This window comes from Olea europaea, chromosome 16 (assembly GCF_002742605.1).
Source record: "Olea europaea var. sylvestris chromosome 16, O_europaea_v1, whole genome shotgun sequence".
Taxonomy (NCBI): domain Eukaryota; kingdom Viridiplantae; phylum Streptophyta; class Magnoliopsida; order Lamiales; family Oleaceae; genus Olea; species Olea europaea.
In genome coordinates, this window is record NC_036252.1 from 15,503,339 (window position 1) to 15,529,112 (window position 25,774).

The window sequence follows — 25,774 nt, forward strand, 5'->3', positions numbered from 1 at the left end:
TTGATTAAGTTGGGCTTAGACTGAAAATTAAAAATAGGAAAATCATATTTTAGGTTTGGGCTAAATTAATTAGTGAGTAAATTTATTTTGAAAAAAATAAAATAAATTGACCTATTTAAGATTAAAAAAAAAATTAGGAAGATTTGATTTTTATTCAATTTTCGATTCTTGGTCTAAAATCGAGAACTGAATCAAACTCGTTGATTCTCAAATTAGATACATATTCGGGTATTTAACTTAAAAAGAATCATTCGATTTAATTCAATTCGAATCGAATTCAATTTGATTCGACTCGATTCTAAAGTTTTGTCCAATCCTATTGCTAACTATCCTTTCTAAAAAGAGCATAGCATAGGCCATCTTATCATGGTCATGTATTACGCGGACCAGCCAATTGCTCAAAACTTATATCAATCATTTAACTCTTGTAATAATTATTAAAGGCAAAAGGGTGCAATCCCTAAACAGACATTAATTACAAGTGAGCGATGGGACATAAAATTATTTGACTCACTAATTGCCGCCCAAAATGTTTCTTAAATAATTTATTCATTCCATAAAAATAGACTTACTTTTTTTTTCGTCTATTCCAAATTACAGGTCAATTTTTTTTTTTGTTGAGAGTATAGTTAATTTTTTTTAATATGCCCTTATTTAATATAATTTATTATCAAAAAACATGAACTACTTATATTTAAACAATTATTTAGTGTAGAGGTATATTCGAAAAAATGATGAAAAATGTATGTTCAATTATATCAATTACATTTTTTTGTAAGTGTAAAAATAGAAACAAATCTATTTTTTGTGGGACATGAGAATAATTGTGACGGCCATATGGCATACTCTAAAATCTAAAAGCAGTCAAATTATTGGGAGCAGCTTAATTCCTCTTTTGTAATAAAGTATTGAGGTGAGTTGACATTTCTCACTAATTAATATGCTTCCACAAAAAATGTTTACTTGATAATTGCCATATGGCTTAGTCTAAAAGCAGCCTTATAGGACTTCAATAAACAATAATTAGTTTGGACAAAACCCAATCTATGTGCATGTTTGATATAATTTTAAGTAAATTCCTGTTTTTAATTTACTTAAGCCTGTGTTTGTTGCACATTTTTTTCAAAATGAAAATGAATTTTTCAGCCTTTGTGCACACTTTTCTAAGTCAAATGTGAGATGCAAGTCAAAGAAATCATTCCAGGTGGACCCAAAAATGATTCTATTTCTTCTGAAAGAAGAAGAGAAAATGGGAAACAAATAGGGGTTTTGTTTTCTTAAGGTCTGTTTAATTGCAATGATGAAATTTGAGTGAAAAGAAAACGAATTCTAAGAAATTGAATTGTTTAGAACTTGTTTTACTTGGAATTATCAATTAAATGTATTTAATTAGTATAATTTTTCACCTGAAAAATGTTGAAATTTTGTATCTTTTGGTGTTCATTTGACTTTATTTTTTATAAAAATTGTCAATTAAAAGGATAAAATTTATTACAATCGGGAATCAAATTTGTTTTAATTGTCAAAAAAAAAAAAAAAAAGCTGGAAAACAAAAAACCACCTAACCCATGGAAAAATATTTTCCTTCAAAAGGTGGAAAATAGTGTAAAAATAGGCCGTACCAAGAAAACCAATTCCGTGAAAATTTTTTGCCATCAAACATACATTTTTGGGTGAAAAATTCTATTTTCCATAGAAAACCAGCCTATTGAACAGGCCCTTAGTATAAATAAATTACGAGTTTTTTCAAGTCACTCAGTAACTTCTTATTTTTAACATTGATGAATAAAAAATTTATTATTTTAAAATTTTCATTTAATTGAACTTTGTCAAATATGCCTAATTCATTAGACCTAAGAATACATGTTTGTGGATTTTAGACGAATAATATTGTTTAGCTTCATTGATGTTAAGTTCCCGTCCACATAATTAATAGTGTGTTTCTACTTACTTTGAAAATTATTTAAACTTTTAAATATGAATAATATTATTTAGCTCCCATACACATATTTTATTTAGTGACTGATATAAAACAAAATTGCACCTCTTAATTAGCAATAATTCATCATAACCTTGATATATCAGTATCCTAATTTTGTTTAGGCCGAAAGGTTAAAATTAAATTAAAAAAAAAAAAAACTACGTTTGATTAAACAACTAAACATTAAATTTTTTTTTAATTTTACTTAAAAATTTCCTATTTAGAAGTTATTCTTATTTGACACTTAAAATAAGTAACCTAATTAAATTTATTATATGAATAAAAATAAGTAGTAATTCATTTCAAATTTACTTCAATTATGAAGTAAACTTCTGAGTTTAGTCAAACGTACTGAAAGTGAAGGGTTAAAACATCGCTGATCTTTCTCACGAAATCTTATTCGTAATTTGTAATCTCTTCTGTCTCAGCTTTGCAGAATTGTCTCTAAAGAGCTTTGGCTTCTTTTCTCTCTCTCTCAATTCAAGATTGTGGATGTGTGTGAGAGAGAGGATTTCATGGAATACGAGAGGGTGCATAAGGTACAGGTAAGAATTTGATTTGTTTTATACACTCTATTTATTTAATGACATCCACATAGATGCATTTGAATTATTAGGAACATCAAAAACTTATGCGAAACAATTGTAATTAGGTTGTAGAGTTTGAATTTTATTTACTGGGTTGTGCTTAGAGTTTTTCAATATGGGAAAAACCTGCATTAAATTTTGAATTTGTTGTTTGATGCAGACTGGTATAATATCTCCAAGTAAGTTGAGGATGAAGCTAATGGGACCTCACCATCAGAGGAAAAAGGATGGATCAAATACTGATTCTTCAAGAACATCTCCTGCCAAGCTTGAAGATTCAGAATTTGTGAAGAACCGATTATTGACCACCCGAAGTGGAGATTTTGAGGATGAAGGTTTAATTTCAACCTCGAATCTTTGTTAGTTTTTTACTATTTTATTAATTTGTATATACTGTAGGACCAGATCAACACGAGGCCTTCTTTCAAATGTTTGTAATTATCTTAGAAGTAATTGTTTATACTTCCTCATTTGATTCCTAGAAAATGTGTTTATAATGCTGAACCGCTCTTAATTAGTAGTAGTTGCTTGTAAAATTATTTACAGATCTTTGAATTTCCGTAGGGACATAACTTTTGTTTATAAAACTGAATAATGAGTTGGTTTTGATTGAACTAAACATAGTGCTGATTTAGGGTGTATGCACTACAATTTGCAGCTTCCAGTTTAGAAGTTCCACCAACAAAATACAGTAGTAGTTCAGAGTTAGCTGCAAGCCAAAGTGGTGGTCATTTGTCGCAACCAAGAGGGCTTGTGCTGAGGGAAAATGATAATGTGGGCAGTGTCAAAATGCATCTAGTTTCAAATGGTGATGGTAGTAATTTTAATTCAATGCAACCTTTGAGGACATATGAAGATGAGATTCTTGATTATGACAGTACTTCGAGCTTTGAGTTTCATAAAAGGGAGAGATCTCTGCATCATCCTGCAAATAGATCATTCTCAAGACCTTTGCCATCTAAATGGAATGATGCTGAGAAGTGGATTATGAATAGGAAAAACATTCAATCCAATAATTCAAAGAAGACCAACGTCCACAATCAAGTGAACCGGGTACCTGACTCTAATATGGTGAGAGCTATCCCAGAGTCTACTGGTTCTGAAAATAAGTTATCTGTCAAGCGGGTTGATTTCTGTCAGCCTGCATCAGAAACAGGGGCGTGGAATTCTGCTTTTGCTTCAGAAGGAACTCAACCCTTTTCAGGTCAAGGAAATGGAGTGAATGCATTAATCGATTTGTGCCCTGAAAGCAAGGATTTGATGGAGGTGGAAACTATGGGTTCGTCCTGCCTAAAGACCATGACAGAAGATACTTCAGGTGATTAAATGCTTTCATTATCCCCAAGTTATATTTTAGGCTCAATCTCACATTTGGCTCTGATACTCAAGGCGTAGCCAAATAAAAAACGCAAGATGTTAAACTTCTTTTGATATAATACTCTCTTTAGCAAAATAGAGTAACATCCATTATTTATTCCCATAAAAAGCTCTACACTGGTAAATGTGTTGCCTTTTTTGTCTGGATACTGTTTTACTGGCCCCAAAAAAAATGTGTGTTTAATTTTGGGATTATCAAGCATCATCCATGTCCTTAGAGCAAACAGGGTCAACTAGAAATGAGGTCTCCTACAGTCCTAGTCTTACATTCGATCTCTGGATTTGGCACTATTGGAAATTTTAGTACTATTTTGTTGCAGCTGTTCTTAGACGATGTTGGCATCTGACACTTTATTGTTCTGCATTTTGGTTGTGGATTAATGGAGTAATATAAGTTTAGTAAGAAAGAAATACAAAATTTAGAGTGTCTAGACCAGTTTCCTCGTTTACTTCTCTATAACCATGCAGGCATTCCTGCCCCAAGACCAGTTTCAATGAGAGACATGGGAACAGAAATGACTCCAATTCCAAGTCAAGAGCCTTCAAGGAGTGCTACTCCTGAAGGTTCCACTACCCCATTCCGTAGCCCAACTTCTTCTATGCCATCCACTCCTCGAAGAGGAGAGCCAGCAACCTCTCCAATAGAGCACTTCGATAAGAATGCATTGCAACTTTCAGCGGAAAAATTGAAAACAGAATTGTCTAATCAAGAACAAAATCTCAACACAAGAAGAGAAATTGTAGCCCTTGGTGTCCAACTTGGTAAGATGAATATTGCTGCTTGGGCAAGTAAGGACGATAAAGAGAAAAGTAATTCTGGAAATGAAACCATTGATTCTAACGAACTTGAAGGGATTGAATATGCAAAACGGGCATCTGCATGGGAAGAAGCTGAGAAATGCAAACATGCTGCCAGGTTTCTCTTAATAACAGACACTGAAGTTTTTCTTTTGGACATTTTTTGAACTAGTAAAAAGTTAGTACTGGATGCAATGCTTTGACTGAATCATGTCCTGTTAGGTTTGAACGAGAAGAAATAAAAATCCAAGCATGGGAAAGTCAACAGAAGGCAAAGCTTGAAGCTGAGATGAGGAAGACAGAGGTACCGTTGCTTCTCCTCATATCTCATATCCCATATCTGTATATTCAGAATGTTCAAATCATCCTAGTATCAAGGTTCTCCATCCTTTCTCCATCTTTCATAATATAATATTACATCATCATAGTAACAAAATTCTCCAATTTTTTGAAAAGCCTCTCAGATACCTGTTGATTTTTTATTGGATGATGGAACTACCCCCACTCCCAAAAAATAGTTTTACCGGTTTTAGTTAATGATAGGATACTGCCAAATTTTTCTTAGATATTTTAATGCATGCCTAACTTCATTTGGAGTTTGAGGTTTATGCTGATAAACTGTAGATTAATACTTTATGTTTTATCCATTTCATAAGGTTAATTCGCATGGTAAACAATTTTCAGGATACGATCTATTTGTGGCATTTAGCCCCTCTTTGAGCTCCATTTTTTTAAGAATTCATTTTTTAAATTTCATTTTCAACCACACATTCTCCCGTAAAATAATTACGCACGTATTTCAAAAACTTTTTCTTACATTTTTACCACACATTCTCAAAAAATCACTATTCCATAATACATTTTAACCAAAAATGGGGATCAAACAAGGGCTTAACATAAAATTGTTTAGATTCTTTGAAATTTTCATATTTCTTGCTGTCATTTGAAAGTATGATCGGCATCATTATTGACAATCTATTTCTAAACTGATATGTGAAATTTGATGAACTATGTTTCATATGAGATTTCATGTTCTTTTTCTGTGTTGTATCCATAGCATCAGATTGTCAATCCATGTTTAACTAGATCACTAGTATGTTGATGGGCTTGCTTATCATATCGAGATTTTGTGGAGTTCTGTGTCCGCTATGAACCATTTGAGAATCACACCTTTTGCTACCCCTAACTTTTGAGTTTTCCACTGTTTACAAAATCCTTATTTGACATTCTTTCTTTCCTCCAAAATGGTATAATAAACAGTTAGGCTATGGTTGCACACTGAATTAGGCCATTTAAGAAATTTAGTATAAAATAGACAGATTATCATGGATCAAGTTGTATGGTGTTGTTTAATTTTTTTTCACTCAAAAGATGGCCATTTGCACCATGAACCGTATAAAATAATTTGGATGTTTGAGGCGGGTTTAGGCTGGATAAGGAAGATATAGCGCCTTTTTGAGCCCCATTTTTGGGTTAAGAATGCATTTTAGTATAATAGATTGATTGAGAATGTGAGGTTAAAAAATAAGGAAAAGTTTTGGGTTTGAGTGTAATGTTATTTTATTGAAGAATGTGTGGTTGAAAATAAAAGAAAAATATATATTGTGGAAATAATTGGGATCAAATAAGGGCATAGTAAATGACATTCTTTTGAACGAAATGTCAATGGATACTATCCACCTTAATGTACTATAATAATATCTATCTAATAATAAGTATAGTAATTTTATACTGAATTCTTTATACGACCTAATCCGGTATGCCAAAAGTGGCCTTATTGGTTTACTTCGTCCAATAAACTCAAATTTTTTAAATCTTTCATAACTTCATTCCTCTTCAAGTTGGTTGTCTTATATATTTTGCTACTAAAGCCTCGGTTTGTCTTTTGTTTTCTGGACATTCGTTTCTCTTTTACATGTTTGCATTTTTTTTTTATAACAAACAAAATTAACGTTGAAAAGAGCATTTCATATTGCAATGTTGATGAAAATTGAATTTCAGGCACAAATTGAGCAAATGAGAGCCCAGGCTCAAGCAAAGATGGTGAAAAAGATAGCGATGGCAACGCAAAAATCAGAGGAAATGCGGGCTGCTGCAGAAGCTAGAAAAAATCGACAGGCTGAAAAAACTGCTGGAAATGCAGAGTGCATTCGCCAAACAGGTCGAATTCCATCGTCCCCTTTTACATGTTGTGGTTGGTTATAATATCAAGAAAGTTGCACAAATAAGAAGCGAGTAGTCCAACAATCCATGGATTGCTAACCTGTTATATGTCATCCATATTTGTATTTACTGTAAAATTCAAAGTAGCCTTTAAATAGAGTGAAGAATATGTGATCTTACTGATATATCTTATATAGTGTCAACTATATTTATCCAGTGTTGTAAAAATCTTTTTCGAACTGTTGATTTCTGGTCAATTTATTTAAAATTTGAAGCCCTCTTCATCCAGTGCAAAATAATTCAAATTTGCACTATAAAACTTGGAAAATTAGAATATCAGAAAGATTTTGGTGTATTATTAAATTTGTCCAAGAAAAGATTAATTTGTAGAAAAACTTTACTGTAAATAAAAAGGACACTGATGTGAATGGCATACACATCTTCCTTCTTGAGACAGTTATCAAGTCAATTTGTCTTAGAGTTTACTTGAAGTCAAGGAGTGACTTATAATAACATATGTTTAAGTTCTAACCTGCCAAGGAAACCTTGGCGAGGCTGAAATTCTTCATCACATCACATGAGGTTAGACTTGGACCGTTCGAAAATGACCCCAAATTACTCAATTGGCTTTGAGAAATCGTGCGCGCTAAAACTAGAGGATTTGAAGAGAACCGAAATATGAACAATGGAAAGTTTATAAAGTTCCGTACTGATAACGAGAGAATTTAATGTTGCTTTTGAATGCCAATATTTTTCATGGAAAATGTGTTTTTCATCCAAATTCTTGCTTTTTGTGCCGTTTGATTGATATTTTTTCATAAAAAACATTTTCCTACTTTTGGTCACATGACCATATTTTCTACAAAATCAAGGAAAATATTTTCTTTAGAAGGAGTAGGATTTTATTTTCCAGGAAATTCTCTCTCTCTCTCTCTGTATCATATACCCACCAATAAAAATCAGACAATTATAATTATTTCTAGGTTGAAAATTAAATCAATCGAACACATTTAATTGACAGTTTCCATGCAATAAATTCTAGCTATTGAATTATCTAGAATTTATTTTCTTTCCATACAAATTTCATGCTTACAATCAAACGCACATTAAGTTTAATATAGACTGAAATTTCATAAATGTTTGGCCGAAACATGTTAAAATTTCGATACATGTCAGGATCAAGAACTAGATCTATAATTGTTGGTTCTAGTACCCGAAACAGTTTAAAACTTGAGAGAACCGAGTCCACCTATTCGATTATGACCCTAAGTAACTTGCAGGGCTTCAAGATAAAGGAGGTGGGACGGTCTGGTTTTGAACAGAACCAAACCAATGAAAATCTTATATTTAGAATCATTGGTTCCAAATTAATTATGGTCGATTCCATAGTGATATATAGAGTAAAAGTTTCAAAAATGACTGAACAAAAACGTTAGAAGTTTAAATTCATTTCGAATTTTCGATTGTCAGTTTCAGCACCCAAAACAACTCTACAACGTCCAATGAAATTATGCCATCTGAAAATTTGGCTGAAAAAAATCTCTGTACATATAACATGATCGTTGATTTACAGGGTCGTTGGAATTCCTACCCTACCTTTAATCAGTGCTCTTCTTGTTGGCTTGCACTTACACTAGACTCCCATTTCATTACCTCCCATCCCCTTCTGTAAAAACCTCAAGAGTTATCAGTTTTCAAAGCCAATAGGTGAAATTCAAGTTCAAAAAGTTTAAACAAATATACAAGGGAAATACATATAGTTTTTGAATTGACATAATACAACATTAGTATCAAGTTTAACATTTCTTCAACTCTAAATAGACTACAGCATGATAAAAAAAACTACAATTAATTCACAGACACTACAGTCCTAAAATACACGGGTTCTTGTATTTCAGGACGGAAAAACAGACGACGTTATGCTATAATAATTACCAGTACAGTTTACATGTAATGGCTCAAGCAAGAAGCAAGAAATTCTATCCCACCAAAAGTTGTAGGAAGAAATGCTAATATTACAAAAGACTTGTTTTCTGGTAAAGTTCTAAAAATCAAGAGTACCAACAGATGGTATCCCCGCATTCATATTCCTGGACTCTTGCCGGCTTGCATAGCTATCACAGCTGCTGCCCGGAAGCCTCTGAATAGGAACAGAATTCAGAAGTTCCAAGCCTCGTTTTCCCATCTCTTGCACCTCTTGTGGCGAGAGTATCTTGATACACCATACATTGTTTACAAATTCCCTGGAAATAGAATGAACAAAGTATGCATCAGATGTGAACATGCAGTAACAATTGTGTAATATGGTAAGTTGGCAAAAATCATATCTGCAACGTTGTAGGAGGCAATGTTTTCATTTAACGCTAACAAGAAATTCAAAATAAGTACTATGAATTTTGAAATAAGTATAATTTAACAGCAGGCACTTCATTTGCACAATAAAGGAATATAATAGAATAGGCACTTTCATTGTGATATTGATTAAACTAACCGGTCAAATAAGACACTGACTAATGGCCTTGATTACCCAAGTTATGCCTCTTAATGCTAGAAACGACATCGACAAGAACTTGTGATGATAGTTTCACGTCCATTGAACCAGACTGAGTACACAAGGTGCATGTAAACACAAAATTTTATGTAACAGATTTTTAAGACGGAAAAACTCACAGCCAAGGGTCATCGCCAAGGAGAAGTACATCGTTCTCTCGGTCCACAAATACAAGCTGCCAGCCTGATCTCAAAGGGTCCTCCAATTGGCCGTCAAGGCCAAACATCCGTGCAAGCTCACTGCGCAGCTCATGATAGCTGCTGAACTTGGTCATATCTAGTGACCTTCCGAAGGACCCAGACTTGTGAACCTGTTGAAAAAAGGAAATACAAATGTAAAGTTAATATGTGGAATGTAAAATAGTTCATTTGGCAACCCTACCAATTCCCTCCAACAATCAATCAAACTGCCAGGTATGGGAGAACAACTTCGCCATTTTGATAACATTATCAAGGCAGCCTACCTTAACAAAGGTTTTGGAAGATGGGTCCGGTTGCCCCATGCTTTTGGACGACTGCATTACACTCGACTCATTGATACAACTGGAAGAAGTTACTGCAGGGTCAAGTGAATAATCAGTGCCAGTGCTAGTCAAGTAGTTGGAAGAGGGGAATGCTATAGTCGGATTATCGCAATCACTGCCAACTCCCCTAAGATTTGAAATCCCATTCTGTGTGAGGAGGGAAGAGGAATCCATATTAAATCCAAATAGAAGGTGATTTTGGGGATCGTTGCTTCCTTCTTGGTCCATAAGGCACTCCCTACCAGGAAACGGGGGCAAAGAAACAGCATTTTGAGATACATTAGTGTTTGGCGGTGCTAACTGATCTGACGATATACCCTGAGATACTCCCAAATGAAAAAGAGGATCGATGGCAACCCTCTTTGTGGGCCAACCACTAGAAGATAACAAGTCACTTGATCTAGGCACATTAAGAAGGTTGGGTGACTCAACCTGGGAGACTGAACCCAATAGACTGTGAAGAGGAGAATTAATATTGCTAGTGACAGTTTTGACATTTGAATCCAGAAAGTTCTGTGGATGCATGGAAGAAATGGATTGTCGCTCCGAAGACAGGGCTTGAGAGTTTGAACCAAATTGAGATAGGACAGGTATGGCACTTGAAACCTGCTGAGGATCAATTAATTGCTGCTGTTGGAACGGTAGATTACTGAAAGAGTTTTGATGCTGCAATTGCTGCTGAAGATGATGAGTTTGTTGTTGCAGAGATGCCTGAGGGTGGCTTTCTTGAAAGGTTTGAAGAAAGGGAGAAGGGGAGTGAGACTGCTGCATGATCTGAGACTGCACCAAACCTGCAGTCCTGCTAGCGACAGCTGGGGGTTGCTGGAACTGGACAAGTGGTGAGAGGATCTGTTTCGAAGGATCGACAACCCTCATCTCCTGAAGAGCAGCAGCAGCAGCAGCAGCCATAGCTTGGTACATGTCAGTTCGCATGCCAAGTGTTGAAGTATCAAGCCTTGGCTGCATCCATGGCGTGACTCCCATTCCTTGGAAGTTCAAAGATTGCATTCCACAGTCCCCAATATCTCCACGGAGCCACATAAGAGAGGAATTTATTCCCATATCATCATTCTTCATCCCTAAGAGCAACAAACAATATTAGTTACGGCACTAGAGATTGTGTATTTCCAGCCACAATGCTGAGTGGCTAGTGATAAGAACAGGTAGCAAAAGCAATGTAAAATGTTTAGGTCAGCAAGGATAGAATAAAAAACAATCAGAAAATTCAACAGCATACCACTGAACGAAGGAAGTCCCGGTGGCCATGGTCGCTTTAGTCTCACGGGAAATGGTGATGGATACATGGGGAATGTTGTTAAAGGCTCAATTTCCCATAGGGAGACCCTAGGCTGCCTTTCACCAGCTGTAGATTCATCCCAACCAACCTGCATCAATGAGGTGAAAGTTCAGTTTATCATGGACAAAATAATTGAAAAGGATGAGATTTCAAAGTTTCAATTCAGTTACTTTTGGAGCAACGAGGAACAATAAATATTGCCAGTATTCATCAAAGAATAAGAGGAAGTGTGGACCATACTGTTATACCTTCACGGATCGCCAATGTGAATTTGGCCACCGAACAGGATCAAAGTCACTTATGCCAGTTATGGTCCCCATATAGCTGGAACCAAGCACATTGTTAGAATTTTCATTTGAATGTATACGACATTTAGTAAAAGAAGGACTTACGAGGGAAGATGAAATGAGCATATAAACCCAAGGAACCATGAAAGATACATAATATCCACTCCCAGACAGATACATTGAACTTGAAGGGCATACCAACATTACCAGTCTTGGTCAGTATTTATAAGTCAATCTGAACACCAAGTTCCTTGTCTTAAAACTATTAAAAGGGGTGTCAAATATTTCTTTAGCTCACAAGTTGGACAGTAGCTCATATTTACATAGAAAAGAAAAAGATTCAAATTATTGGAAGTCAAACTGCTAACCTAGGAAGATGTTAGATAAATATCTCTAAAAACAAATAACAAAAGCAAGTAAAGTTCTGCAATAATTATCTGGAAACCTACCGACGAACGCTAGATTCTTCTGTTTCAAACAGCATCCTGAAGCGCATACCAACAGACACTCGAGTATGATAAACTGCTTTTACATATTTGGCCAGAGGTATAACAAATTCTGATGGACTAGCCCTGTAATTAGAGAACTAATTAACTTTAGATACCACTGATCTGAGAAGTATAACCTTGATCATGGTTCAAAGTGCAAACCTTGGGTTGAAAAATATGGTGAAACGACTATTTGTTGCAGCTGCATGTGCAGCAGCAGCAAGAAGCCCCAGATGCATGCTGTCGCTCGACAAAACTGAAGAAGGCATGACAGTTTGTGGGCGATTGGCACGTCGAATACCAAGAAGCAATTGATTCTTGTCATTCCTAAAAAATGTAAAAGAAACAGTTCAAATGTAAATTTAGACCCTACATTTAGCCCCTGTTTGGCCCCCATTACGGGGAAAATTTAATGTATAGAATAGTGTTTTTTGAAAAATGAGTGGTTGAAAAAGAAAGAAAAATTTTCGATTTACGTGTAATATTATTTTATGGAAGATTGTGTGGTTGAAAATAGGAGAGAGAAAAATAGAATGTAATGTAATGTAATGAAAATCAAACAAGGGCTTATTCTCAAATGTTGCAGAAATATTACACAGCCAGGATAGCAGAACAAGAAAGAAAATGCCACTTAGGATATGAATGGAAAATGTCGATCTAAATCCCAATAATGAAAGTTCATCAGATGACAAAGATGGTCACTTCAAAGGGATGTTATGAGACCAGAACAATTTATTGCCTACCATATGAAAAGGACTGAATCACCCGCAACAAGTCTTTTTGCACTGACAAACACACTCCAACCAGTAGTAAGAAGATGCCTCTTTGGCTGACCTGTGAAGAGAATAGCCAGCATATATTTCCAAAGAAAAAATCACAAAATAATACTTATATTAAATACAATTAGAATGCTCCCCCCACAGAATTGAATATTCTAAAAATACATATCTTGAAACTGAATTAACTTGCTATGGATTATGTCATTTGTATCAAATAGGCAGAAAAAAAAAACTATAGAATAGAATATGAACAGCAGCAGGATATATTCCGAAATTAAAAAGTTTAAGCTTTACCCAATAATCCCCAATTAGCAAAAATCCAATAAAAACGAGCACATTCTCCCCAACCCAACCCCTTTACTCTACCTACAGTTAAGAAACTTTACCACGGAAAATATGTCTGAATTTCCACTCATTGTTATGCAGATCCCGTGCAATCAACTCTTGAGCTGGAGGTTGCTGGGAAAAGTCCTGCAGGTTGAGAATATTAGAACATATGTACAGGACATCAAAGATAAATGAACCAAAGCTGGACAGGCTATAACTTTCTAAAAACCAGATTTATTTACCAATGGTGGAAACACTTTCTCAGCTGCCCGGCGGGGAACAGAAAATCCACCATGAGTACTAGTATCACTCGCCGTTAATGTTTTGCAGAAGTAATTCGTTGGCTGTTTGCTGGAGGAGCCCAGATCTGCAGGAAGGAAGGTAACATCCTTTTGCTCTTGCTGCATTAAAGGCGAATTAGGATTTAACTAAATGGAAACGAAACACGAAATAAGTGACAACCTAATCTTAAAATAGAGTTGACGACATACTAGGCTCAATGGTTGCAAGGTCATTTGTGCATAAACCTCATCAGTCTCTATATCAGCCTACATAACAAATAATAAGCTTCTAGCACAAACTTGTAAGTTTAATTGGAACACGACAAAATTGAAGATCTCTTACATGCATGGTTGCATTATGAAGCTGACAAATTAGTTGTGGAGGTAAGCTCGTGTAGTTTGGTATTTGTGCATCAACTTCCTTGTTGGTTGATACAGCAACCTATAGAGAAACCATTGAGAAATCACGATCTAAACATGATCTTTGTTTTTAAGACACCACTGCCATCAAGAGCACCAGCCAATGATCCCGAACAAAAACAAATTAATAGTAAATGTACTGAGCTTAACAACATTCGACCTTGAGAAACTGTAATTTATCAAAACAAAAGGCCAATGAACAGACCTGTTCACTGTGACCCTGCGGAAAATACACCACATGGCTCCCAACAGCAGGTAGAGAAACAAGAGGACCAGCACAGGCATGCCAAAGTTCAGAATTCAGACAATTCTTATCACCTGAAAATCAAACTAAAAGTATAAATATTCTTGTACTACCATATCCTCATAAAATTTATGAGTACTATTTTGAAGAATAAATTTTTTGGTGTGAATTTTGAAATCACAAAGCAAAAATGAAAATGAGCATTAATGGCAAAAAATTAATAACTCTGATAACATGCAGAAGAGACGTCTATGGGCAATCCTGAAATAAAGACTTTCAATCCTAAGAATTATAATAAAGTCTCTCTGATACAAAATTATAAAAATAAAAATAAAGGGGACTCACAAAAAAAAAGAGGGATATCAGGGATCTTGACAAAAAAGCTTATTTTTTCATCCAACTGCCCATTGAAACCCAACCTCCCCCCCCCCCCCCCCCCCCCCCCCCCTCTTTTTATATTCATTTTCGATCGCACATTCACATAATAAAATTTATTTTACATGTAAATCCATAAATTTTTAATACTTTTTAATTGCACATTCTTCACAAATTCACTATTTAAACAAAGTTTTCCCTGAAAGATGGCCACCAGACAGAGGCTAAATTATCGCCTAAGCCATAAGAATATTTTCACAAATTAACTACGTGGTGATTCCACTTTGATTGAGCGAAACAATTTTCGATAATAATGTACTGAAATCCAAATTGCTTTTGTGAGATATGCAACATTAAAATAGTGAGTAATTAAATTGAAGAAAAGACACTTTACCTTCAGGAGACTGCTGATTTAAACCAGCAGAAGAGGGCTTCATTGCTGCAGATTCAACAGTAAAGGATGGAACCAGAAAGAAAATTGCCCTTTTCAACCCAAATTTGGCCTCTATAACTCACCAAACTTCAACGCATGCAGACATAGCACTTTATACCCACCCCACCCCTTCACTGCCAAACTACCAAATATGGTGCAAGAAAATTTAGGAAATAATTTCACATGAATATTTTTAGGTAAATTTAGCTTTAGCTTTCCCAGTAAATATATATATTCAACCAAAACCGGTTCTACTACAAAACACAAAAAAATTCAGCTTCATCAGCTCTTTATATTCTTCACCAAACACCCCCAGGCACAGAATTTCATTTCCAAGAAATTCATATGCCAAATCTTGAACCCATCATCAACCACATTTCAGCTCAAAACCCACCACAAAATCTAATCTTTTAGCTTTAACTGAGAAATTTCCAATTTATAAGCCCGAAATTCCTCAAAGAACACGAATCTTTAAGATCCAAAAATCTGATACCCAGAACCAAAATCCCAAAACCTTAAATACCCAGTTCAGATCTCGGTTTCACTCAATCAACGAACTCGAACCCATAATCACAAGAAAGCTTCGACCTCGAACTTCCGATACCAAGTTTCACCACCAAAAAGGCACCCGTAATCTGTTATTCACACAACTTAACGACTTTGGCCAACAGATGAAGCTTATTTTCACGGTTTCACCTCATTCAAGCTCAGCTACACGAATGGCCTGCAATTCCGAGCGAATATTCAAACTGAAGCACGGATGAATGCCTGTGCATATCAAGCAGAGATAAAAAGGAACTAGCTCTACTTATCTGCCTGTGATTTCACCTTTATATTTACTACACTGTATCTCTGCGTATATATACACAGAGGTGCAATTTTCTCTTTCTCCTGAGCAAATCAATCAATTCAACTTTTTTTATAATATCAAGAAGTCATTTTTTAAGCCAAGATGGAGAGAGAGAAAGTGTATTTGTGTCAGATTTTTTTTCTAGAAAGAGGATTAAGTGAGAGAAAGTGGACCATTCAATAATTAGTAACTTGCATTTACTAATTTGCCCTTAATGCCTTTAAATGCAATGGGTGCACGGAAAGTGAAGTGAGCCTAATGGAAAGGGACTGGATTTAAGATTTAGGGCTAGAAGTTGCTGTTGTTGTACATCAATGTTATGGGCCCGAAGTGGGCCCAACAGAAATTGACCATTATTGTTCTTTAAATTTTTTTTATTTCTAATGCATATCAATATGACACTCCTGAACAGGGCAGGATAAGACTATCCACTTACTTATACAACAGGAAAATCTCACTTACGATTTTCTCCAAAAGTGAGAACTCTAAACTCCCATTTGGAAAAGATTAAAATTAGATTTTTAGTAGATTTTAATAAAAATTGATGAAACGTATGGTTGAAAAGTTATGGGACCTATAAAATATGTAATTAAAATAAATTATTGACTTTAATTTATATTAAAATTTACCAAACACAAGGTAAGCAAGGATCTCTCCAAAATGAACAAGACAAGACTTCCCACAATGGACAAATGAACATCACTGTTGATCCTATTTCAATTTAAGTAAATGAAAAATCTCGATCATCATCTTCTTTATATAATCGAGTAATGCTATTTATAATTAATGATGATCATTCCAATTTAATGGTAGTGGTCCTAATATATTTTGTTTGATTCTCATTTTTGACCAAAAGTGTATTTTAAAATACTATATTGATAGAAAATATGTGGTTAAAAATAAGAAAAAATTCGAATTTGGGTATAATATTATTTTATTGAAAAATGTATGGTTGAAAAAAAAGAGTAAAAAAATGTATTTTAAAAATAATTTGGATCAAACAAGGGCATATATATAACGGAGTTTATTATCCAATATAACTTTCATTGGGGTCTGTATAATTGTAAAGATGGAATTTGGGTGGAAAGAAAACGAATTCAAGGGAATTGAATTACCTAGAACTTGTTTTTCTAAAAATTGTCAATTAAATGTGTTTGATTGATATAATTTTTCACCTGAAAAATGTTAAAATTTTGGATCTTTTGGAGTTTGTTTGATCTTGTCTTTCATGAAAATTGTCAATTAAATGGATAAATTTTTTTACAATTTTTGATAGATTTTGTTCTCATTGTTGAAAATATAAAAAAAAAAAAAAAAAACCTGGAAAATCGAATTCCCACCAAGGAAAATGCACATGTGTGGGGGAAAAAGGTGGAAATTAAATTCTCTAAAAAAATATTACAATCAAACGCTACATTTTGGTGGAAAATGCAAATGTTACATGAAAATGTGGCCAATAAAACATGGCCTTTGAAGAATTCATCAGTTGGAAATAGTTGTGATCGTACCTTTCTCTTCATTGAAAGTCTACAAAAGATATCTTTTTCCGTAGACAAGAGGACTACATGGAAACATACATCCTAAATTCAAAATTAGGAAGAGGAAATGACCTTATCAAAATGAACATGGAGTGGTTAATGTAGAAAATATTGAAGATATATTATTTTGAATCTTTTCAATGAATTCATTTAGCTTACTATCAGAATATGGTATAATTAATTTCCATTTTAGTTTTCCGCATGTTTTATCAATTCAAGAGACGACTAATTTAAAATTAATTGGTTATTTGGAAGAGGAAAAATGATTATGCTTAATGAATACATTGTTGAACTCTCGAACAATAAAAGAATATATGACATTGAATGATAAATGAATTTATTTAACTAGTTCTTTAGTTTGTTTTTGATCAAGCAAAGGAAACTCAATGGAATTCATAACATTTTCAATCCTTTATTCCCTTCTCTTTTTATTGTCTGAATATTCAGGAGGTAAGACCATTCCAATGCCCCCTTTCGCCCCAGTGCTGGAAGGTCAAGGAAGTTGTTGACCTGATGACAGGGGAGCTGACGATCGAAGCCCCAATGAACCGCGACCGTAATTATAACAGTCCTAAGGTAACGAATTCTTTGTCGGGTAAGTTCCAACCCGCACGAAAGGTGTAACAATCTTTCTGGATTCAACACAAAATCACAAATAAAATAGATTCATAAGTTTGGTATCTTGTATAAAACTAGTTGGTGAAAGAAATATTCGATAGATCACATAGAGCCAACGAATGAGGTGGGTTGATTAACAATTCACATATGAAAAAATGGCAAAAATTAAGGCATTCGCTCATCTTTTTTATTTTTTGTTTGTCCACTACTTATTATATTAGTTTATATTATTATACGAAATAAATCGAAAAAGTTCTGATACATCTCGAAAAATCAAAACCAAGACTAGGAATTTTTGACAAACAGGATCGAAAATCATTACTCGTTCTACGCAAGAAAGGATTTTTCAATTTAACATTTTGTTCGTTTGAGTTTGATTGTGTCATAGCTCTATAATTCGGATTAGGTTTATCGTTGGATGAACTGAATTGTTGATATTCACCCATTTCCTCTCCGCTCCCCAGCCATTTCATTTTTTGGGTAAAAAAGATGTGAAAGCATGTTTATCTCTATAAGAACGATGCGTTCCGAGATATGAAGTGGGAGAGAAAGAATAGCATAATTGGGGTTTTGAATAAGACGACCTTCTGATTTTTCATTTTTTTCGTTGAAAAGGGAATAAGAACGAGAGGTGTAAAGCTTTTTATCATATTGACGGTGAGCTATTTTTTCGCAGGAGTGTCATTATTTAAAAAAATTGTAAAAAGTCACCGTGTCGGATACAGCCACCTTCTTACCCTTTTTATGATCTTCAAGAGTTAGGCCATTATAGGCAAATTCGATTAGGTTGCAATTGGTGCAGACAAATATGATTTTGAGTTTAATTGAAGTTGATTTGTAGCAACTAATGACCAAGCAGATTGCACATTGTTAAGAAGAAATATTAAGAGAGCAATCGAAGGAAAATTACAAGTTTTGGGAATTATATCTAATATTTAGAAAGTTTAGGGACTTAGATGTAAAATTTCTATACTTGAATATGATAAATTTCAAATGAGTGCGAATGGTGAGGATCAAAGTGTAAAGATTAAAAGATGAAGGACATATTACAAAAATAAGGAAGGACTCAAGCTAAACAAACGAAAAAATTCAAAGACCAACTTGAGCAATTCTCCATTGGTAGCAAATGGTTATCTATTAAGCAAAGGAAATCTTATTTAATCGTGCCACAGTTGAGCATTTCTGTCCAATCCTATCTCTCTCGACCTATTAACCGGAGTATGTTGTACAGTTGAGCGAAAGTAAAACTGACGAGCCATTACAAGACCAACACAATGCAATTGAACAAGTGAAAAAAATAAAATCGTGTGATCGCATGGTGACTCTGATCAGTACTTATTTTGATTCCTAGTTTGATTCAGCATCTACTTGAAAAGCAATTAGGACATGAGTTTGACCTCATTCTTGGGTTGTAATTACAACAATTATTCTAACATTCCAAGGGAAGCACATATTACTTAAAAATTTTAGAGCAGCTTTTGGATTCACATATTCCGTATCGAAGTTCAGACATACTTTGCTTGGTTCAAAGAAGAAAAATGAAATTAAAAGAGATTTATCAACGAGTGATTGAAAGATTCAAGGATTTCAAGATTTTTCCATCTTCTTTTCACATTTTAATTTCAAGTGATAACGTATCGATCAAATTTATGTGTTTGTAATCATATGATGCTCGACTAATTGTATAAATATTAGGACAAAGTTGAACCCTGCATTATGGTGTTTTGATATTTAAATTCCAGATTTAGACATTAAATGTTTATTTGATTTTGAATTTGAGTTTGTTGACTTTTCAATTATTTAATCATTAATTGAATTGTTTTATGATTTCTATTGACATTCAATAGAATGAATAGAAACTATTACACAGAGTAGCAACCATTTAAATTTCAATAAGGGATACTAATATACTGCATGATCTTATAAATATTTTTATCATTTAACACATCTTAATATATTTACATTCTTTGTAGAAATATGTTAAGGTCATATGTGAGTATACGATTAATTCTACTCAAAAGATTATTAAATAAATAAGGAACGTTGATTTGCAATTTTGAATAAATGTTGTGAAATAATGAAATTGATATTAAAAGATGCGTATTCAACTGAAACTTTTGAAAATATTGATTTGAGAATTTTAATGATATTCAATTTAAAACTTTGAATACTTTTTTTCGGTATTGGTGTATTCAATATAGATTTTTAAAAACCTTTTAAAAGTCTTTAAAGATCACGATGTATTCAATTAAAACTTTTAAAATGTCTTTATAAGTCACATGACATTCAAAATATCAATGACTTTCTAACACTTATAAAAGTATTTAGGGTATTAACTCTTGAAAAAAGTACAAAAATAAAATTTTGAAATTTGTATTTCATTTACCCCAAAATTTTGGATGACTTTTAAATTGATTAGTTATAAAAGAACTAAAAAATATATATTTCATTTTCTGAAGATTTGTTTTAATTTAAAATTTTTGTCTTTTCAATATTTCTCTTTCCTCTTTCATTCTTCTAGCCATTATATATATCATATATATTATTTATTTATCTAATTAAAGTGATTTAAATTTGTTATTCTTTTAAAATATGTATTTTTTATTATGTGGGGGCATCCACTTCTACTTGAAAACTTCCTAGACCTCTTTTACAAAAACAGGGCCTGTCATCGGCCCTGTTAACCGAGGTTGAGGTGACGGGTGACTTAGCCCCACATCTGTATTTTTGAAATTGAGATATATTCAAATCACGGGCTAAGGCACGCCCCCCAAGCCACTATCACAAGGTCCTGTTATCAAGAATTTTTCGACTTCTTATTGTAACGCTGCTTTAAAGTGAATTATGTTTTATATGAAGATTAAATGTCTTCAAAAGACAAATAAATTCCATAGAAGTTTATATATTTTAAAAAGAAAGTCTAGAGTCCACGAAAAAATTCCATTAATTCCGTAAAAATCCATTAAAGTCCACAAATTTCATAAAAGACCATCATTTAAAGAAGTCTTTAGAAGTTTCAATTGAATAGGATAAAGTAATATAGAAGGATTCGATGATGTAGTGCTTGCCATTATTTGAGTTTCACAACCGCTTCCCATTTATTAGTTAGGTGAATATTTAGATTAAGTATGGGTATAAATTACAAATATAACAAATAACTAATTTTGCTCTTCGATTAGAGTTAATGTCAATTGACAACCTAAGTAAATAAATACTTATTTCATATGAGAACGATAATTCGAACTTTTAAGTCCACTTTATTATTTTTTAATTTATCGTCCATTTGAAATTTTTTTAGCACAACATTTTTTTCTCGTCGTTGTCCGGATTAAATTCACTTAGAGGTTTTTTTTTTTTTTTTTAAAGTTATGTAGTGAGTTATAATTGCGTTTAGTATTTAAACACGTTTAGTTATTATTTAAATTACGTTTTCATGTATTCTATATTTCTATACATAAAGTAGAATTATAGCATCACATTCATGTCGAATTTTTTTTTTCCTCAAGAATGTCAAATCAGTGTTATACAATCTCATAGATTCTTTGGCGACGATCGCAACACCATGGAAAACCTTGATGGAACTTCCAGGAGATGAACCATGCAATTGCAAGCTATGCAATCGAATGGTTCCCTTCCACTCAAAAACTTGCAATACTTCACGAAATTTGAACTTTATCTTACCCACGCATACCTACACTCAATTTAGCTATAATTTTCGTGGGAATATATTGATAATTAATTTTGTTTTCTCTTTTCATGAATGATGGAAATATTAATAGAACAAGCAAAGGAGATAGAAAACGGAAGATAAAACACCAAGTGCAGGAAGAGTATCACCAATATGACACGACTAGCAGTGGTGGAGTCACACTTGGGCATTGGAACACCCAAAAATTTTGATTTTTTTTTTTTTTTTAATTCGATGAAGTTCTATTCTGCGCTTGTGGAGATTTTCTAGAGGAAACTACATGATATTGGAAGTGGTAATGATTGGGATTAAGACAGCAACTGACAAATTATGACACTCTAAACAAAACCTCAATAAATAGAAGTTCACTTTTATATACATGCATATATTACACTAAATAGAAGTGAGGACGTAATAATGGTATTGAGCAGAAGATGACTGCTATCACTCATTCAAGTTGGTATTGGTATGTGATTCTGGTGTCAACAAATCAAATTTATTATCGAGATTCACTCAAAATGAGTTCAATCGTGAATCAATTTCGACCATCAGAGTTGAGTTCGTCAATCGAAGCACCCAAATTGATGATAAAGTATTCAAGTCCCAGATTTGGGACAATGTTGGCCAAGAACGGTACATGCATACACGATTTTTATTTTTATTTTTGTAAAATGAAACGTGTGCTTTTTTGTGAAATGGGGTTATTGTAGGATATCTAGATCTGGATAGCATTATGTTAATTTATATTCGAACATTTTATTTGAATTAATAGCTAGGTTCTCTTTCAGTGGAGCGTAATTGTATTTCTGTGTTTACTCATGACGTTTTCCAACTTTTTCTTCTTGTACATTTTGCTGTTGGTGTAGTTGTAAGTACCGGAGGAGCTATTGCCAAGGAAATTGAAAATTCAATTTCATCTTTGATCTGCGTGCAATCTCCATATACTTTTTGTATGGTTTTAGTTAACAATTTCTTGAAATGATTAAGTACTAAAACAAAGCAATATGAGAAAAATATATTTAATGAAATTGATAATGATATAATTACACGATATTTTTAAAATGTGAAAATACGTTGGGAATAATAATAATAATATTATTTATAATTATTTTTGCTACATAATTTTGCCCATCCGAATAAAATATCCTGCCCACCCTCCTAGTATTGCTACCTTACCTTAACCACCCGTTGACCCCCATTAATTTTTATTCCATTACATTTCATTTTTCTTTATTTTATTATCAACCACACAATCTTTCATATAATAATATTACACGTAAATCGAAAAAGTTTTCCTCCTTTTCAACTACTTATTTTTAAAAAAAATATTATTCCACTCATTTTCATTTTCACAAAATGGGGGCTAAACGGAGACTAAGTTATTTTATGATATCATTGATGACAATGTGTTTTTCAAGTTTAGAAGTGTAATTTCATTAGTTTGCTTTGTTTGTTTGTGTGTGGTTTCTAAAAACAAACCAAACATGCCATTAAAAATTCAAAAAATGAACATTTTGCCAAAAAAAAAAATTAAAAATTAAAAATCTTTTATTGTCATCTGCCTTTGAGAGAAGTCATAATTAAAAGTAGGAAAAAGCTATAATTTCACGTGCCAAATTATTTTATTGAAAAAATTAATAATTAAAAAAAATTGAAAAAAATATTTTAACACGTGCACTATTGGATTGTAAAATTTGGAGCTTGATGGCTTGTAAATTGTAATGCCAATAAAGCAGCCAACCCTAAACCGCACCCTACTCCTATGCTTGCCCCTACCCTACCATTTTCTCTATTATTCGGGCAACTTATGTCGATCTTATCTCAAACGATTTCGGTCTAAAATAATTAACCCCTCTTTGTTTCCTATTTTTTCTGTATTAAAATAAAAAATATGATCGTTATTCATTACATCAAACCACCATATTTTAATTTCTATCTCTTGTGTAAGCTTGTAACGACTATATTTTTCATTCTTATTTTTACATAAATAGGAAACAAACACGACCTTAATAATAGCCCAATCCAGTGGGTATTAAAATCTAAATTTTAATAAAAATGATTAAAATGTGTGGTAAAAATTTATATATTTCATAAAATATATAATTAAAATTAATTATTGACGCCAACTTAAATGAAAATTTAGATTACTAAAGAGTCTTCGGACATGCAGACTACCGTCCACAGTATAATCTCTGACAAAATTTTGATAAGATTTGTGACTTTATAATTGATATTTTGAAAATCATGTTAAAATTTTAAGCCCCCGACTGATTTTCATTCTTTGAAAAAAATATATTTTTAAACAGTGTTTTAATATCATTTCGATCACACATTCTTCAATAAAATAATATTAAAAGCAAATTCAATTTTTTTTCCTTATTTTTTAGTTTCTGTCCAATTGAAAATTTTATCAAATAAATATAAAGTACGACTCTACCCTTTTTCGAAAGTGATTAATTGAAAACGAGAACCATAGGTACATCATTCTATTATCGTGTGATAATGATAGAGTGCAAGAAATTCCATGGATGAAATGTCCATCTCCAGTGTCACTTTTGAAGCGAAAATTAAGCTCATGATCACACCAGCCATGTGGGCAAGTTTGACTTATAGCAAGTTAGCCAAACCTTTTTTATGAAATAAATTGACTTTGAATTACTTCCGGTTTAAGAGTTTTATAGTGCATGTTTGGTTCTGTTTTTTCATCCAAAAAATTAATTTTTTGATCGTTGCTTTCTTAAATCAGTTGTCATATTTGACTTCTTCTCTCACAGGTGGGACGCAACTGTCAAAAAATCATTTCTCATACTCACTACCGAACAAACTCATATATTTTGGTTAGAATGTTCAAGAAAATAGATTAGACTTTGAGCCTGTTTAGAAGTGATTTTGAGAATTGATTTTTTGACCGTTAGGAGAAAAGTGGGTCCACCTGTGAGAGAAGAAGTCAAATATGACGGCTGCAATAGTGAAATAATAGTCAAAAAATCAATTTTTTGGACAAAAAATCACTCCCAAACAAGCTGTTTATATATTAAGAAAAGCATGTAAACATAAAATAGTAATCAATGTATTAAGGCATTGGATGGTTAGTCGCTTGAAGTTGTAAAGCAAAATCAATCCTATTTGTTTTGTTATTTACAAAAATGAACATTGACTTCTACAGAATCTTCATCCGCTTGGGGATGTCAAAAATATCCCACCTTAAATAGTATAATGAGGAAGGGACAGTAAACTTGATCATCGCTCCTATTCTTCAGTCCTGCCCTGAATCTTTTTTATATTATTTTATTTTTATGTTTTTAAATTTAAATCGTTTTTCAAGGGGATTTAAATCATATTAAAAAGTATAAAATGATAATAGAAAAATAAACAAACAATCAAACGAGAAGGTAAATGATGATATTTTAATTTTCGTTCTGCTTTTTGAAAATTATAGACCAGACAAGGATGGTAATAGTAATGACTGTTCTGCCGTGTTGCTATCCCTTTATCTGGGAAAAAAATCATTTCTAAGGAAGCTGTAGTTTCGCTTTTTTTTCGATGATATCTTTTGTCGGTAGTTCATAATAAACTTGACTTAAATATGAAATTTCAATACAGAATATGGTATTAGGATTCGAAAAGTTCAAATGATGAATTTGATTCATCAAAAATTCAATCAAGCTATTGAATTCCCAAATTTGTGTTTTCTAGCATAACTATTAAATTTATTAATTTTCTTCCTTCAAAATTTCATGACATTTATACATAGCATGATTGGTAATTGAAAGTCAAGGCATAAGTAAACAATGAACCAAAAAGTTAGGAGAACAATTTCATGTCCTGACCAAATTATTAATAGAATGTCTTAATCATACAAGTTGTCGACTGGGACCTCATAACCCATCGGTTTCGCCTAAATCCCATTATTTCTTCTATGGAGCAAACACAACGGATTACGATCTTCTATGATACGGGCATTGTACCGAACAGTAGTCGATCCCACACACGATTCATCTTAATCATTCTGTGCTATTCACGTTCCTTTCATTATGAAATACCAGTGTGATAAAAAGTTTCTGAAGTTTTATCGACCTTTCGAACTTCAATTTTAACTTCACGTTTTATGGGACTGACAATTTTTATTAACTTTCAGTTTTGCGTTACATAAATTTTCATTAAATTCC

General features: G+C 33.0%; 2 protein-coding genes across 3 annotated transcripts; one reads left to right on the forward strand and one right to left on the reverse strand.

Annotated features, from left to right (window-relative positions):
- Nucleotides 1–2,334: 2,334 nt before the first annotated feature.
- On the forward strand, nt 2,335–7,174 carry LOC111412248. Of its 2 annotated transcripts, none has more exons than XM_023043098.1 (6): nt 2,335–2,520; nt 2,729–2,903; nt 3,227–3,886; nt 4,414–4,861; nt 4,966–5,047; nt 6,745–7,174. In XM_023043098.1, exons 1-6 carry the CDS (start codon nt 2,497–2,499, stop codon nt 6,946–6,948), a joined length of 1,593 nt encoding a protein of 530 aa, XP_022898866.1. In that variant the 5' UTR covers nt 2,335–2,496; the 3' UTR covers nt 6,949–7,174. The 2 variants fall into 2 exon arrangements, with proteins under 2 accessions (XP_022898866.1, XP_022898865.1); XM_023043097.1 differs by having other exon boundaries at nt 2,336–2,526.
- Nucleotides 7,175–8,634: 1,460 nt separating this feature from the next.
- LOC111412249 (auxin response factor 6) lies at nt 8,635–15,845 on the reverse strand. Its single transcript, XM_023043099.1, has 14 exons — nt 14,873–15,845; nt 14,065–14,177; nt 13,783–13,881; nt 13,650–13,706; nt 13,401–13,559; nt 13,218–13,302; nt 12,796–12,886; nt 12,215–12,379; nt 12,014–12,136; nt 11,526–11,601; nt 11,218–11,365; nt 9,921–11,059; nt 9,577–9,767; nt 8,635–9,149 (listed from the first exon to the last, which is right to left on the reverse strand). The coding sequence occupies exons 1-14, from the start codon at nt 14,913–14,915 to the stop codon at nt 8,951–8,953; spliced, it is 2,688 nt and encodes an 895-aa protein (XP_022898867.1). The 5' UTR covers nt 14,916–15,845; the 3' UTR covers nt 8,635–8,950.
- Nucleotides 15,846–25,774: the final 9,929 nt, after the last annotated feature.